This window comes from Epinephelus fuscoguttatus, linkage group LG14, assembly GCF_011397635.1.
Source record: "Epinephelus fuscoguttatus linkage group LG14, E.fuscoguttatus.final_Chr_v1".
Classification (NCBI taxonomy): domain Eukaryota; kingdom Metazoa; phylum Chordata; class Actinopteri; order Perciformes; family Serranidae; genus Epinephelus; species Epinephelus fuscoguttatus.
The window spans coordinates 1238871-1256492 of record NC_064765.1 but is presented as its reverse complement, the minus strand read 5'-3'; the positions used below and the strand labels follow the sequence as shown (position 1 = coordinate 1256492).

Genomic DNA, 17622 nt, shown 5'->3' with positions numbered 1-17622 from the left:
ACTCTCCTATAGAACTGTAAAGATGAGGGAAAAGAAGTCAGATGAACAGTAGCAGTAAACAAACTGACACTGGAGGGAAACACTTTGAAAACAGCCTCATTTTTTTGGCTCGACTAAACTGATTTTTTTAGTTAATGAAGTGATAAATAATCCAGTCGCAGACTTTGATCAGAGCGTAGAGAATCGTGTTATTCCTCCACTGACAGCGTGAAAACTGAGATATCTTGTAATTCAGTATAGTGGGTGCAACTTTATATTCAAGGTCAAATTTACATTCTGATGCGGAGAAGCTTTACTGCACTCACACACTCTCTGTGAATTAACTCTCAGTGCTCAGAGGAACCTTTAGGGGTTCTCTGCAGTCTAACCTCCGAGGAGCCCAGACAAAAAAAAAAGAAGAAGTTCTCAAACACGAGCCTCTAAAAAGCCTGAAGATGTGTTTGAGTCCCAGCCGACCGTGCAGCAGCTGATTCCAGTGATTAGTTCCCTCCTTCTAATTGCAGGGTTGCTAATCAGTGAACTTCGCTGCTGTCGTGTTTGGCGAGGATGAAAACACGCAGGATGAATGGAACATACTTAAGAACCAATTCACCCTCTAATATGGGAGGTTCTTACACACTCCTGTGAATGAGATGCTTCGACAGAGAGAAACACTGAAGCTGCCAAATCTGGATCCTTGATGCTCAGCTGAGACGGCTCATTATCTACTCTCATCTTATACATTTCATTATTTTTCTTTGAGCTCTCAGTGCTGATTACATTTTTATCTTATTTGTGCTTCCAAGCAGTGACCTGTTGATCAAACAGTGTGGGCTGACTTTTTATCAGTGTTACTCAACATTAAAAGAGTCACGATTCATTTTGATTTAAATATTTTTTTTTATATTTTTTCAGCAATGAGAGTTCTGATACATAATCCTCAGTAATGTGGATTTAATGACTAGGTGTGTTAAGGGAAATAATCAGACAGGTAGAACTGTGTTTTAAATCACATCATTTTACTGTAACAGTGTTTCATTTAAACCCAGGAAGTGTTGATCCGTACAGATCAACCGATCTTTGGTTTTATGCTCCGACGGCTGTCACAGGGCTTCTACAGTTCAAGCTGAATTTAAGAATTTTTCAGTGCCATTCAGGATTAAATTTAAGATCAATTTAACAACAACAAAAATAAAGAGCAAAAGAAAAACATGAACCAACATAAACATGAGTTATGGAGGTTCAGGGACAGTTCTGGACAAATGAACAGAAGTGTAAAATATGTGGTGTTTGTTCGTGATTTTTTGTCATTTACACACTTCCCCTTCAAGGCGGGAATTTCACGCTGTTAAACCGCCTCGCCGTTCTGCATAAAAAATGCGATTGCGGAATGGGGAGGACAGATTTGTCTCAACTCAGAGTCAGGACGGAGGCAGTAACAGCGTCATAATGATGTCTGTATAGACCGGACAGTGGGCAAGACCGTGGAAGGGACGGGTGTTGCATTTTGACAACGCACTACCCACCACAGTGGTTTTAAAAGGGAGTTATCAGCAGTTAGCAGCTAACTCAAAGAAGAAGAACAGCAGCTGTTAGCAGCCAATTCAAAGAAGAAGAACAGCAGCTGTTAGCAGTTAGCAGCTAACTCAAAGAAGAAGAACAGCAGCTATTGGCAGTTAGCAGCTAACTCAAAGAAGAAGAACAGCAGCTGTTAGTAGTTAGCAGCTAACTCAAACAATGAGGTCCAGGAGCTCCTTACCCTCGGAGCAGAGGACAAGATCAGCTGCCATATAACAGGGATGCTAAATGATTGTTATTGACATGTGATGTCATTGTTATTGTTTATAAAGAGCTGCTGACACGTATGTTATATGACACACTAGAGGCTGACGCTGCTGGGTTACATGTCACACCTCTTCTGATTCTGTGATGTCATCATGCTGTCTGACATCACACACTGGAGCCACATGATGCCGCGATCATTTGTTTCTGGGTAAAAAATGCAATGTAAGCATAAAGGTGGGACTTTGTAGCAGCTCTCTAGCGCCATCTCTGTCTGTAAAGGGCTTTCCACTGCCTTCTTTCCCATCGCGCATAGTTTGTGTATTTATGCAACAAGTTTTTAGAGACTTGAGCTGATTTCAGCCATGAGATTTTGGTAAAACAGCAAATTTTTGTTGAACTTTCACCTCCTCCTGTCGTCCAGGGTTCAGTGACAACTGAGGCGACAATGGATTCTCCGCTCTGAAGATCACAGCCTGAAATAATTCATAAGTGTTTTTTGGTTGCTGTGCAGATCTGCATGATTTTAATGCAACAGGCACTTGGTAAATTATTTCTAAAAAACAGATGTTATGAATAATTTTGAGATTTTACGATGCAACATCAGAAAAGAAATCATTCATAAAATCCTACTTTTCCATGTCTCAGCATTTTTAACTTTAAAAAGATTGATTAAAGACATTTAATACAAATGAAGGCCTTATTTTCATGAATGAATTCAGTGCCCTCTGAGACTTTTTAAGGATCTGTGAGAACCCTGTGTCATTTATGTGTTAAATTCTTCTTTAAAGAGACGGACGACATGAGAACACATCTGATTTTGGAACGTACCACACTAATTTCATATGGCCAAGTTTTTTTTTTAAATGTAAAGACTTATTTCACCAGTTTATTGGGAACAAAATCGCAGTGGCCAATCCTCCGTTTGATTTCAATGATTGAAATCAAAAGCTCATTTCGATCAGTCTCAATTCAGAATCAAAATCATGACGCTCCTACTTCCTGCCATGGTTTGATTCCAGACGTTTATTTACTTTACGTCTGTGGGAAACAGATAATAAATCATAACCTCTGAGTCAGACTTTTTCTGGAAAAACCTCACCTGTTAAAAGGTGTTAAACTTTATGAACTGCTTCTAGATTGCCTTTTTATTTTTATACCAGACTAATAAGCAGAGTTGTATTTCTATGAAGGAGCCAGAGAGTTCATTACACCCCAACACGCCTCAGCAGCAGCCGACCAACATTAAACTGATCTCAGCAGCCGCCCAGACCCTTGTTAGTATCAGAGGCTTTTTCCCTGAGGCGAAACTCACACACAGCGAGTCCACATCAAAGTGAAGCACGAGCACGTCTCTGGTATGTTTCTGTGAGAGCGGCGCTCTGGGCTACACTTCACTTTCAGCATGTCGGTGTGGGCGGTTTAAGCCTCTGTATACATGTACAGACGAGGGTCTTGCTGTGCCTGTATGTGTAAACCACTACAGTCAACAAAGAGGCTAATCCTCTGGGCAAAACAGCTCCTCTCAGATTCATGTGGGGGTGTACGCAGTATGTCTGCTCTGTGTGTGTGTGTGTGTGTGTGTGTGTGTGTGTGTGTGTGTGTGTGTACATGAAATAAATGTAAGCAACAGCAATCCTTGGTTGACTGTTCAAAGTGCACCGAGTTATGTTATTGGTCTTAGTGTCTGCGGAGAGACAGCCAGCAGGGACAGACTCAGATGAGGCTGAATCCTTAACCTCACACTCACATGTCAAGACTCAGGAAATGGACTTTTTCATCTTCTGCTGGGTCTCAAACAGACGTCGTTCAGCTGCTAAGCGGCTGCGGTTGGTTTTACACCAATCAAACTGAGAGGGAGATTTGTTTCACAGTAGTTAGGGAGTGTTCGTTATTTATGACGGGGGAGGAGGAGGTATGTCAAATTCAAATGTTGGTCTACCTCAGGTTTGCTGAGGCTGGACGACACCAGGCACCCTGAGCCGACATCCAGGTCCCACTGCTTCCTGCCCTGGTTGTGAGGATCCAGTGCAGAGATCCGCCCATCCAGGGTGCTGATGATCACAAGAGACCTGCGGACACGACAGAGAAGAGTTCACTTATTGCAGCTTTACATAGATACACTCATTACAGCCCTGCACGCTGATGTTGACGAGGCCACGGTGCGTCTCTGCACGCTGTTTTCAAAATGACACCGGTGATGTGTTATCTTCCCAGTGGGGCGTTGCATTTAATGCCATCACGGATGAGACAAAAGCGTGAAGAGCTGCGAGGTGGTGGTGCAGATGTTGCTGTTCCCTCTGTACTCCTCACCCTTGTTTGGCAATCAGGGTGACCTTCAACTGCAGCCAACAGCACACCTGTGCCGTGACAAACCCCATCCTGTCAGCGAGTACGGGCGTTGATTAAAGGTGGGAGCAGACCTGAGGATTATCAGACCTGACCACACATCCCACACATGAAAAATATGAACGTGTGAGACCATGAATTCTCAGTGGTTACTGAACCAAAACAGAAATCCATCAAAAATGCACCCTGTTCATTTGTGTCGCAATTTCAAAGGTAAACCACATGAAAACATCGAGTGCACCTGAAACGCTAGACGGAGAGAGACGGGCTGTAAACTCTGCTGACGGAGCGGGAGGGGAGTCGACTCTGTAATAAACGGATTAATAAACTCAATCACAGCACATCACTCTCTTTTACTTTTGCTGACAACTTTTAACATTTAATGTCTCTTCTGTCAAGAGTCTGCAGCCCCGTTTACACCGCCTCCGTCTCCGCCGAGCCCTCTGTGTCCGTCCTCATGGTGTGCCGGACAGACAGCATGCTGTCTAAAATTGCAACTTGATGCAGCCGATGTTTGGCTCTATGTAAAGAAGGGAGCTGGTAGTGACTCTATAGCGCCATCTCTGTGTGAGAAGGGCGTCACACTGATGTAGAGAGGAAGCACACTTAAATCTCCTGAGAGTAAATTGAAGATGACTCTTTCAGTCACAATAAAGAAACAGAGCTGGAGGGCAGACGAGGTTGATTTCATTTATATGAAATGATTTTCTGTCCTCACTTTAAAAACGGTGGACTCCATCGTTACCTCCTTTTATTTCAGGAGAGTAATCAGAGTTTGTTGCTCCTCAGGTTTGGGAAGAGACACGCTGATGATGCTCTGAAACAGATGGTAACAGCGACTGTTGAGAGCACACGGGGGGTTTGACACGGATACTTTTCTCAGGTTTAAAACTGTTATTACTGCCATAAAATTAGGCTCATTTACATGGAAAACCTCAAATCAATGTTTTATGTGTCGACAAAGACCGTCTTTTATTCAGAGGAGCTGGATTGGTTTGGTGGCATTTCTGATTTGTCTTGGCATTCTTCTGGGCTCTTCAATATTGGCAGAAAATTAGTGTTCACAAATATTGGCTCGACTGCCCCAGCTCAGAGAAATACTGTGTCAGCACCGCTGAGGAAACAACTAAAGCATGTTTCATTTCACTCTCTCAGATCTCTGTCACAACACAGATGAAACCCTCGTGGATACAGTTAAAATGTTCAGCCATCACTGGCGAGGGGTGGGGTAGTGGGACTGATTTCACAGGGCCGTAATGGGGGGGGCTAAGACAGCCCTCTCTTTTTTTAATTTCTAAATTAATTACTAAATGAAAACTGGCTGAATAAATCGGTTGAAAGACTGAAGTTTGTGGGAAAAAAAATCATCACTTAGGGACTGTTTGTTATTTATAAGGGAGGGGGAGGTGCAAAAGGAGGCAAGTCATACTTTTTAAGCATGAGGGAGGGGCTGATTTTTATTTATTTTTTGGCTTATCGGAGGAGCAAACAAATTTAATTGGCTGTATTTCATGGCCCATTTTTAATGGAATAATGCGTTCCAATTTTAAAAATTTTGGTGCAAATTTCAGGCAGTTTTTAAAGAAAAAATGCCTTCAAATTTTTTGTCGGTTTGCCTTCCAAAGTTTGGTGATTTCATGCCTTCCAAATTTTAGCTATTTGCCTACCAATTTTCTTTTGCAATTTTACACATTTTGGTGCTAATTTCAGGCAGTTTTTAAAGAAAAAAAAAAGCCTTCTAAATTTTGTTGATTTGCGTCCCAAATTGGCTGTTTTACTAATTTTGGCATTAAATTTTAGCAATCTTTAAAGAAAACATGCCTTCTGAATTTTAACATTTACTTCCCAAATTTTGGTGCAAAATTTTAGCAATTTTTAGAGAAAAAATGCCTTCCAATTTTTGGCTATTTGCCTACTTTTTTGTTTGTTTGTTGTTGTTTTGAAATTTTACAAATTTTGGTGCACATTTTTGGCAGTTTTTAAACAAAAAAAGCATTTCAAATTTTGTTGATTTGCCTTCCAAATTTTGGCTAATTTTCTAATTTTTGCACTAAAATGCAATTTTTAAGGAAAACAAGCCATGTTTCCCTTAAAAGTCACTAAAATTACACCATTTATCACAGCCAGAAACTGTATAAACAGTCGCTGGATTTCCATATTTCCAACGGCCCTTGGACACATTATGTGCAACTCATCCATCAGAAAAAAAAAAGAAAGAAATATGAGCATAAAATAGTGATATTTCATCAAAAACAAACCGTTTGCACGTATTAACCAGCATGAACGATACTTTTATGAACTCCAGGATATCGTCTTCAACTTTTAACTTAAAGTTTTAAAAATAAAATAACTGATTTATGGTGGAGGGAGGGTCACCGATTTTCCACCAGTCATTCAGGGAGGCAAAATTTAAAAAAGTCACACCCCAGCCACCCCCTCCTCTAATAAATAAAGAACAGTCCCTTACAAGGTGCTAAATTGTTGGTCCCCCAGCAATACCAATGTACACTGTCATGTCTTTCCCTAGCAAAGAGAAATCAGGGTTCCAAAACAACTGATTTTGTAAAATAATTTCAGAAGGTGTATGAGAGAGACACGGATCAGGAGAGGACAGGCAGGGGCCCCGCACAGACTGGGGGCCCAGGATCTGTTGCTACGCCCCTGATCACTGGCAAAAATCACACTGATTCCTAAAAAATATTTCCACACTGTAAAAGCGTTTTTTTCCAAATAAAGTGTGTTTCCACATATTTCATTGAGAGGCATCGCTGGCAGAGACACAGTGTGAAGCTAAAAATAAGACGCGGGGGGAAAATCAGATGCAGGGGGTGAAGGCAGTTTTCCTTAGATGATGAATGAGCTTCACGTTGCTCACTGCACCCCTGAGCTTTACCTCTGAGGAAAGACTTCTTTAATTATTTTGGTGATGGATTTTTACATCACTTCTGTGTCTCCACCAAAACATTTACTCGGTGAATAGTTTTTCTTGGTGGAGTACGAATTCTCCAACTGAGTTTAATCCCTCTTAATGTGCCCACGCAGCAAGATTTGTAAACAGTTCTCCTCTGGTTGGTGTAGTAACTCGGGGCTAAAAACAGTCTAACTGAGTTGAATGGATCGAGACATCCAGCCCCACCCTTCGCCCAACTCTGAACCGTTCTGCTGCATTGCTTGTCAATCACGTCCTGAGCTCTGGCAGGGGCCACCTCCAGACTATTGATTTGTATCTGTCTCCAGGAGATGCTGTCAACGGGGCTTTTAGCTTTATTTAACACACACATGCTGTCTCTGAGCACCCAGTGCTTCACATCCACACAGCTGGGACCCAACCAGCTTCCCTCTGTTGGCCGCCGGGGCATATGGGGCTTTAACTGCCTCCCTCGAGGGCAACTAGACAGCAGCAGCAGCAGCTGAGGAGAGAGACACTGTTACACTTGTTCACTTTAAGAAATTAGGAGATAAAGTGAACGTGGACGTCATCCATCATCTTAATTCACGAGCACTTTGAGAGTTGTCAACTTAGCTGAGTGAATTTATCACCTGTGTTATCCATCACTGAGACTGAGCAGGTGAGTCGCTCCTGATGAGCTATAATCCCTTATTGATCTCACCTATCGAACACTCTTCAGTCATGAAGGGGAGGGAGCGTGTTCGAGGATGTTTAAGCCTCAGGACAAGCAGGAAATGGATTGTTTCAAAGGGTGCAAATCAATTTTCGGAAGCTTTCTCTTTGTAGACACCGACTTATTCGCAGGGAGTCACACTCGCTACTCCGGACCAGCTAGTTGCTTCAGCTCGACTGGATCTGGAAGTCTGCATAAAAATGCAAATAGGCTCACTTAACAGTAATGAGCCATGTGTGTTTCAGCCCCATCAAAGCCAAGATTATCTCCCCAAATCTGCTCTCAGCATTATCAGCCTCGCCACTCGCACTCAAGTGTGGAGTACGAAGGAAAACATTGTTTTTCCTCTCAGCCACCAATAAAAACACAGCGCTAAAGCCCGCTCTCACCCTCTCCATTGGCTGCCACAACCTGCCAAAAATATTAGGCTGATTGGTTGTTGCTAAGCAGTCGGCTCTCTGAGAGGGTGGAAGCTTTGGCGGCCTTCGCTCGGCCGGCCCCACCCCCTCAGAGTCATGCTGTGAATGTAGAAGTGAGGAAGAAGTCACTGAGAGCATTGAGTTCAACTTGAGAGATGGAGCGAGGCTGAGCAGAGATAGAGGAATTTCATTCTGAGGGGGATCAAAGGCTGGTGTGGACTCTTTGTACTCCACATAAAGGATGAGACGGAGTACAGAGGGGGGTCGGAGTGGGGGGGGCAATTAACTCTACAACTTAGGTGTGGTGATGATGGTGATGGAGAAAACAAGCGGGGGAGGAGGGGCAGCTATAAAAATAGTACTGAAGCCAACAATAAAAACAGCTCAAACAAAACAAACAGCCCGACTATCATTTACAACTCCAGGCAATTTATTTTCCACGTCTGAGCCCCGAGACACTGCCGCTCTGCTCGTCACCAAAGGGATAACATGTAGCCTGTGGGGCTGCCGCCGCCGACTGTGACAGATGCAGGCGGCGGAGACACTGAAGAAGATGTTGGAAGGAGAATGAAGAGAGAGAAAGAGGGAAAGTGGCGAGGCTGCCAGCAGACTGAGGGTTGTTAGCGTCCTCGCCTGTAACGCTGTCAAAGTGTCATAATAGTGCAGAGAGCTTCTTCAATCACAAAGCGTATGGCGAAGCAGGGAGCCAATTAGCCTCGCTCTCACCAGACTCTCTGCTCCTCAGAGGCACTCAGCCTCAGTCTGCACACACACACACCGGCACAACTGAGCTGCTGGTAAACACACTCCATTGAAAGAAGCAACCAGGATGTTTACACAGGCCAAGTCTCCAAGGAGCGGGAGCCGCAGAGACTGACCAATCGCAACAGCCTTACACTTCCCCGGCAGCCAATGGCAGCACTGTTTTTCTCCCTGCTTGGCCAATGGCTGAGCGGCTCTGCAGACTCTGAGCCAATGGTGAGGCAGAGCTGCCTGTAACCATGCAACAGCGAGCAGCCTGGATGCACGCTGGAGTGTGGAGTTGTGCTGCCGCGCAGCTGCCACTCAGCCTGCCGCGCAGCCACCGAGCGGCAGAACAAAAATACGAGAGCATGGGGAGCACGTGGGGAGAAAGTTATGGATGCAGCTCTGAGCCGGCCGCACCCAGCACCACCAGCTGCACCAGCTGGAGGGAGGAAAGAGTCAAGTGCATTCCTCTAGACTCCGCACATTCTTACTGGTTTTAACGTGTCAGCAGCAGAGTCCAGTTTGATCACAACATGGAAACAGAAGAACACCAGATATCTAAACCTGCTGACAGAGAGAACAAACGACACACTGAATAAATTTTTACATTTTTTAGATATGTGTTTTAATTGCTGTAATCCCATAATTCAATTCAGGATATTAAGGAGCTGCAGGCAGTTGGCACATCGCAGCATGAAACCAGATCCTTCTCTTTTCCTTCAGCAAACATGAACATGTTCCTCCTTCATGTGCTTTAATCTAATGTAAATGAACTCTTACAGTGAGGCCGCATTAAATGTCAAAGTTAAAAAAAGAAAACAAACAGTCAGCGATGACATAACACTGAAACACAGATTAATGAGACTTGAAGGTTTATGTAACTGTCCTATAAACCTGTTATATTAACATTCTGTCAGATCACTGTCACAGCTGAAGCCTCGTTAATGACTGACGGACCTGTGATGCTTTAAAGACTCGCCAATCGGTCAGGGTCGCTGCAGCAGATCACCGCAGCAACGAGCACAGGGTGTGGTTTTCAAAAAAACTTCTCATACTGGCATAAAAAACACACACACACACCATTTAAAAGCCGTCAGCCTCTCCTCTCCCCTCTCCAACCCGTAGCGTCTCACACGTGGTGAAATCCAAACTCTATGGCGCCATGCTCCTGCTGCCTGATTGGCTGAGCTGCAGCTCTGATCCCAGGATCTGATTCGTTGTTGCTAAGCAGTGAGGAGCCATCGAGAGTGAAAACAAGACAGCGTGGTCCTACTAACTATCAGCTAACTCCTTGTTTTCATCCTCCCCTCCCTCTCTGTGAGCTTCCCACCTTTCTGCCTCTGCCCCACCCATACTGCAGTGCTGCAGGATGGCTCCTGACGACTCACCGAAATAGCCGCTGACCTAATAAACTCATTCCTCTTGGTAACATACTCACTATTGTTTATCAATCACATTTATGAGGAGCTGGTTACTATTCCTGTCCCTGCACACGGTTATGAAACAAACATCAGACTGTTCATCAAGTGCAGAGAGTCACAGAGTCAGGAAGTCAACACATCGGCAACTGCTGCTGCTCACTGAACAACTTCAGCAATATCACAGAGAGCAATGAAACCAGTGATAGTTGAAAAAGACAGCAGACAGGACTAAAAGCAGAGTTATATAAGGAGGAGACAATGAGGATAAAATAGGTTAAAAGACATTATATAAGCTGGTTTGAAGTGACACAGAGCCGGAGTTAAACATTCAGACCTCTGCGATGTGAAACAAGAGCTGCACACAAACAGAGTTTCAAGAACTGAGCTTAAAGTGCTCAATTAAAAGTTCCCAGAGGGAGTTCAATCATCTTCATCTTGACCTGTTATTTTGGGGACAGTCTCTATTTAGAAAACCCACAACATCTCCCTGGTTACAGAAAGTGGACTACGGAAACAAAGTGAGAGGAAAAAAAGACAACAAGGAAATGAACTCTTTCCTCCCCAACAAAAAAGGAAAAAACCCTCCTCCTCCTCCTCCTCCTTCTTTACCTAACTATAGCCAGACCCATGTGGCCAACTCAAATTCTGAGCACTAGCCCGTCTCTCCGACGCAATTGGCCAAAAAGTCGCCCGGCTCGGCGGATTGGCTGTTGCTAAGCAGTAGGCTGGTGGGAGCCAGCCGGCGAGTGAGGCGGCCCAGAAGAGCTGTTGCCGCTACAGGGCCCTGAGGGGGGTGTGGGGGGGCGGCGGGGGGGGGCAGAGGGCGGGGGGTGGGTGGCGGTGGGGGGAGCAGGTTCAAACAAAGCTGCTGTCCTCTCTCCTCTCACCTCCAAGTGCTCCCTGAGGTGCCCCAGGCCCCGATGGAGCGCTCGCTGGCAGAGGCATCAAACCTGGCAGAGCTGTCACATGCATGATTCACACGTACACACAAAGCCTTCGCACACACACACACACATATATATGCACTAATGTAAACAACAGGGAGCAGAGTTCCTAATGTATAGATGGCGGCCGTGAGAGCGAGGTGACAGCCGGCAGCCGGCAGCCTCCGTCACAGACTGAAGGCCGGATCAAAGCCAACATCTAGAATATTTATAGATAACAGGAAACAGGGGCGGAGGAGGGAACGGGATAAAAAAAACAACTGCGACTGACAGAAACTTAAAAATGTTGACATCTGAGTGGAGACTGGTTTTCAAGGTGTCCGCATGAAATGTTTTCAACAGTGTGTGTTTGAAATGCTGCACTCCCAAATCTAATTTAGAAGAAAGACTTTACTGGAGGTCTATTCTCTTTACAACAGACTGGCAGAGTTTCAACAATGTCAACAAGGCACCACAGAGATCTTTCCAAGGTGGCACACGCTCATTGGTTTAGGTTTTATCTCGTGAGGTCATGATTCTTGTAAAGTTGATCAAGGGTGTGTTGGTATTATTATTATCAACACAGGACCTGGTGTGTTTGACTTGGAGAACAGCAGGCGCCGCAGCTAAAGCCTGGAAAGGTCACAGAAGCAAAGTGGCGATATGTTTTCAAAAGGCTGACCTAATTAATGCTGGACGTAGACAGGGCCGCTGCAACAAACTCTGGGGCCAGAGCATCAGCTCTGTGGGCCCCCTGCCCATCCTCTCTACATCCAGGTCTCTCTCACACACCTTTAATTATTTAAAAAGTCAGTTTACTCCTTCTGTCTTTTCTGTTTTTGAACCCTGATTTCTCTTTGTTGTGTACGTTGGTGCCCCAGCAGACACTCAGCTCTGTCTGCGTTTAGAGATGAACCCTAGTGCTGGGAAAGGCTATACAATTACCAAACAACAAAGCTTTAAGGGACTGTTCTTTATTTATCAGAGGAGAGGGGTGGCTGGGGTGGGACTTCTTTATGTATTTATTTTTTATTTCAACCCCCCAAAAGCTACAGATACTTTGCAAAACCTATGACCCTCCCTCCACCATAAATGAGTTATCAGATTTTTAAAACTTAAACTTTGATGTTTGAAAGTTAAAAGTTGAAGCTGAAATCCTGGAGTTGAAAACAACCTTCATGCAGGTTGGCTTGTGCAAACAGTTTATTTTTGGCCAAAGAATGACAGTAATTTTAATGAAATATCACTATTTTGAGCTCAGATTTGTTTGTTTTTTTCTTATGACAGCATTTGCTACACATGATGTGTCCAAGGAATGTCGAAAATATGAAAATTCAAGGTTAATTTCTGTTTTTACAGTTTCTGGCTGTGACACACGGTGTCATTTGGGTGATTTCTAGAGAAAACATGTTGTTCAAACCCATCACAAGGCATGTTTGCTTTAAAAATCTCCAAAATATAGTGCCAAAATTTAGAGGGCAAATCACCAAAATTTGGAAGTCATGTTTTCTTAAAATATCATTAAAATAAAGCACCAAATTTGGAAGGCATGTTATCTTTGAAACTTGACAAAATTTACACCAAAATTTGGAAAACTACCAATATTTGGAAGGCATGTTATCTCTCAAAATTGGCAAAATTTAGCAACAAAATTTGGAAGCCATGTTTTCTTAAATTTCATTAAAATATAGCACAAAAATTCGGAAGGCATGTTATCTTTGAAACTTACCAAAATTTGGAAAACTACCCAAATTCGGAGTGCATTTTTACTCTAAAGATCGGTGGTAAGATAAATACAAATAAAACCATGACCAATGACTTGACATGCCCCTCCCCCTTTTTGGACCAACCCACCCTGTCAGTAATGACAGTCCCTAAGGGGTGTGAGGGGCCTCAGAGAGCTTCCACTATTGTCTTTATACACAGTTCAGTCTGTCAACGTATTGACTCAGCCAGTTTAATTTAGTTGCTTCACTGATCAACTATAAATAAAAACCTAACTCTTTTGAGAAACTCAGTTTGAGGCCCCTCTCACTGGGGCCCATAATAATCAGTCCCTCTCCTCCCCTCACTACAACACTCGTGGTCACAGAGCCAATAACTTTGATTTCACTGTTTCACACTGAGTCACAGCTCAGCAGAGTTTCTTCTCTATTTTTAAATCCAAGTTCACTGTTCTCACTGTGAGTGTTTAAATCAACACAAACCACTCTGAGCTTTAGTTTACAGTCGTGCCGTATGTCAACGTGCTGCTGAAGTGATGCACATGAACTTTCTCTGAATGAACTGATTCTTTAATGACACTTTTCCTTCTGCTGTAAATGTGCTTTCTGACATTTAAGATGTCATCTCTGTTCAAATTGGCCCATTTGAAAGGAAACACACCTGAATCACGTTTCATTTCTTACGACATTTCTAAAGTTCAACGACTATTCTCCTGACAGATGGATGGAAACATGGAGTAGAGTATATACTCATGGGGCGACATTAAAAAGCAGCATGAACGTGTGAAGGTAAAGGAGAGCACAGGGGAAGGAGCCAGTGTAAGGTGAGAGCATAAATATGAAACAGGAGACAAAGAGTAAATGTAAAGAAGAGACAGATGGGTGTGTGTGAGAGGTGTTATTGTGCTCTGACACTATAAGGTTCATTATTCTCTTATCTCAGCAAACAGCTGTCATCTTTAACATTGTTTGTTGTTGTTTTACAGACAGTCTTTTAATGAATGATTCACCTGTACAGTCTGGCTGTATCACAGCAGCCTCACAGGATAATTCTTTATCTCACTGACTTCTACACATCAGTGTCACTGTTTGTTACTGTCATCTGTGTAGATTCAGACCGTCTGTGGCTGCACTGTGAAACTGTCACAAATATAAACTTAGTTCAGTGTTAATATTCAGATACTTAACACAATTGGACAAGAAGAAAAAATTAGTTTTATGTGCCAATATTTCTCAAGTGTTTTAAAGGTCATAAACCAAAGCAAAAGAGCACCGCTGCAATGGTGTGAGATATTTACAGTTCGATAACCTTATCAACCGTATCAAAATATCACGGAATGACACAGGGGTAGGAATCCACACTACGACATTATCACAATACTTATGTCATGATACAACATTATCACGGTTTTAAATATGTTGTGATATGTTGTGTATTGTGATAAAATAAATTGTGATTTATTATTTTTTTCAGCTGTAAACTCTGCCCCCAAATAAAAACTTCGTCAACATCTGTTTTATCTAATAAAATAAGGTTTTCAGTGTGTTCATCTCAACTTCAACTTCATTTTTAGTGCAGCAAAATGTTTCTAGTAAACCGAAAAAGCAACTCATTGTATTATTCCAATAGGCTACCTAAATTTTAACTTGTATTTGTCATATCAATAATTTCGATTCTCCCACCTCTAGTATTATTACACAATAAATATTATCATTATCAATAAATGACAACAGAAGTTTATTTTACGCTTTATATTAACTGGAACTTAAAACAATTTTTTTATTATAAGTGTAAAAAGTCTGACAAGCAGTCGCAGCCAAAAGGATACGAGCACATGTTTTAGATCAGGGCAGCACGATTATGACCAAAATGATAATCAGGATTATTTTGATCAATACTGAGATCACGATTATTCATTGGTTTTGTAGACAAAATATCTTTATTGCACTTTCACATTTATATCAACAGAGCGCTGTTTTCACTTCCATGTTGTGCCACATTCCTGCTGACGTAGCAGGGCTGCAACTTCATGAGATTTTCCCAGTACGATAACTGTCTCAGAAAATATTCACAGTATCAAGGCATTACAGAACTGATCTCATCATGAGTCAGAATGAGCCTTAAAGGGATGAAAACAGAAGAGTTATTGTTGTTGAAACCATTTTGTTAATGGAAGTTTGTGTAAAGTCTCCCTTTAGAAAACACCTCAAATAAAGGAGAGATTCTCCATCACTTACTTTTGTTTTTTCAGTATCACAGATAAGCAAACCTGTACCTTGAAACCAGTGAATCTCTGCAACACTATAATGTATAAATATATCAAAATAAGACTTCAAATAAGATTCTTCTTCTTCTCCTGAATTCAGTGCATCTTTTATGGACATGTAGGTGATCTGCTGCTGTTTATTTGAGCAGCACCGTCATGTATGTCTGAGTTGATGCTGGACAAGGACGGGCAGTAGCGGTACAGTAATGTAGGAACATAATTCCTGTTGGTCTTCATGTGTTCATCCTACTGCAGATTGTGGTGTTTATCAGGTGTTTTTAAAAGTTATCTGTGTTTCCCTGCAGCACAGATGAGTCTCATGCACTCCTTGCATATGATTCATTCTTTCCTGAATCTGAAACACTTCCAAACAACAGATGATGAGCAATGACTTTTGTTTTGCCGTCTCCAGTTGCAACATACAGGGAAGTTTGTCACAGGCTGCTGCTGCAGGGAGCGCACGTAGCAGCACGACAGCTCCTCGTGAGTGCAGGCTGACTGTTAAGGAGGCGCCTGATTTAAGCAGCAGGGCTCACATTTAAAGCGTCAATATCACAGTCCATCATGTTCATTTAATTGTAGGAAGCTAAAATCGTGATTGGGATCAATATTTGATTAATGGTGCAGCCCTACTGTGGATAAGCAAATGTACACTCTATGATAACTGTCAATTTTCATATCACATGTACTCTGAAACCAGTGTATCGCTGCAGCCCTACAACAGTTAGAAAGGAATCATTTAAACCTTTTCATGGTATAGACGATATAATCTAACCATAACACCCAAAAAGTGATCAATAAAGGATGACCCAACGCTGATCAGAGGTGGCAGACAAACTGTGGAAATGGGAGAAAGATCATGAGAGACAGAAAACTGAAAGCAGGAGATGCAGAGTGTGACAAAGTGAGACAGGAAGGGAAAACAGCAGAAAGTGACAGACACAGGTTGGTATACAGACGCTGTATGCGGACAGACAACGGCACAGAGAGCGAGCAACGGCGGCGGCAGGGTGTGACCAGCAGCGAGGTGAACGCCTAGGAGTTCTCCTGCAGCAGCAGCAGCTGAGGTGCCCCGCGGGGAGTCACCAGCTTCTATCAGAGCAAACTGCTCCACTAATTACTTTCGATTTCCTCTTGATACTGTAGAGCAGGTGACAGGCAGGACTCTCATCCTCCTGGACGTCCTTCACCGTGCGCGCCCTCGCACCACAGTTATTTCACCATCATATATAAGTTTGTGTCCTTGTTGGTGCGCTGGCTGTAAACAGCAGTGCAGCGAGGACACAGAGACTGTGTTCTTGTATAACACAACGTGAAAACATCTCTTTTCCTCTGCCTTACACGACTCTTCAAAATAACACATGCAACAACTAATTATTCCTCTTGACTTGAGCTCCGTGGGGCTGACTGCACAGTGTGCTCTGCAGCTCCCTGTGGTGACAAAGCGGGGTTTGTACGGCATCCCAAATAACAAAACTAATATGAGATGCTCTGGGGGTTGTCACAAAGCTTTTCAGTGAGCCGCAACATTAAAACACAGCGACGGCAAATGGGAGACATGCGACATTTTTACCAGCAGGTAGATACAGATGCAGAAAGTTTTAGAGACAGCAACAAAAAACTTCAAAAGGTTTGACTCTAATTTTACGACCGACTTGGATCCAGCTTCCTCTTGAAAATCAGACAGCATGTGTGAGACTACACAGAGAATAATTTAGTGATTGACCTGATGTGCAGCAACAAAGACAGGGCGCTGAAATAAGAAGGATCCTCGAAGCTGCATCACAGTCTAACGTGTCTGTAAAAAAAAGACCAACATGGCAGAGGGAAGGAGCATCATGAAGAACACACTGCGCCAAACATCTAAGGTGGGCGTCAGACCTACTGTTTACCAAGGAAGACAAAATCAATGCCCTACCCACTGCACCAAGAACTGCATCTCACTCAGTGCAGCAGCAGCAGCAGCAGGTCGAACAGCTCCGTAAACCTGACGTCTGTGTGAAGCTGTAAACTTTTGACTGACAGGATCCTGGAGATATTCTCACCTGAGCGCCATGTCTAATAATCATTAAACAATAACATGCTTTGTATGTTTGTATGTTTGATCTCGGTGCCTGAGCAGAGCACATGTCAAATGTTTGCTTTTCATGATAACAACTGCTTTTAGTTTACGTCCAACACAAGTTCACCAACCAGGACGATGATATCTGTGTTAAGCAGAGCTAACTAACTTAGGGGCTGTTCGCTACTTATGAGGATGGAGGGGTGGTGCAAAAAGGAGGAGGCATGTAAAAAAAGATTTTATTGGTTGTATTTTTTTTTGTTGTTTTTTACCTCTGATTTTTTTTTAAAAACACCCGCCGATGTTTTCTTTTGCTTTTTTCCCCC

The 17622-nt window shown here is 43.0% G+C and overlaps 1 protein-coding gene across 1 annotated transcript in view; it reads right to left on the bottom strand.

Annotated features, from left to right (window-relative positions):
* Positions 1 to 17622, bottom strand: part of eif2ak3 (eukaryotic translation initiation factor 2-alpha kinase 3) — a 53662-nt gene that overhangs the window by 31454 nt on the left and 4586 nt on the right. Inside the window, exon 2 of the mRNA XM_049596086.1 lies at positions 3704 to 3833. Coding sequence (XP_049452043.1) covers positions 3704 to 3833 — 130 coding nt within the window. The remainder of the gene's footprint in view (positions 1 to 3703; positions 3834 to 17622) is intronic.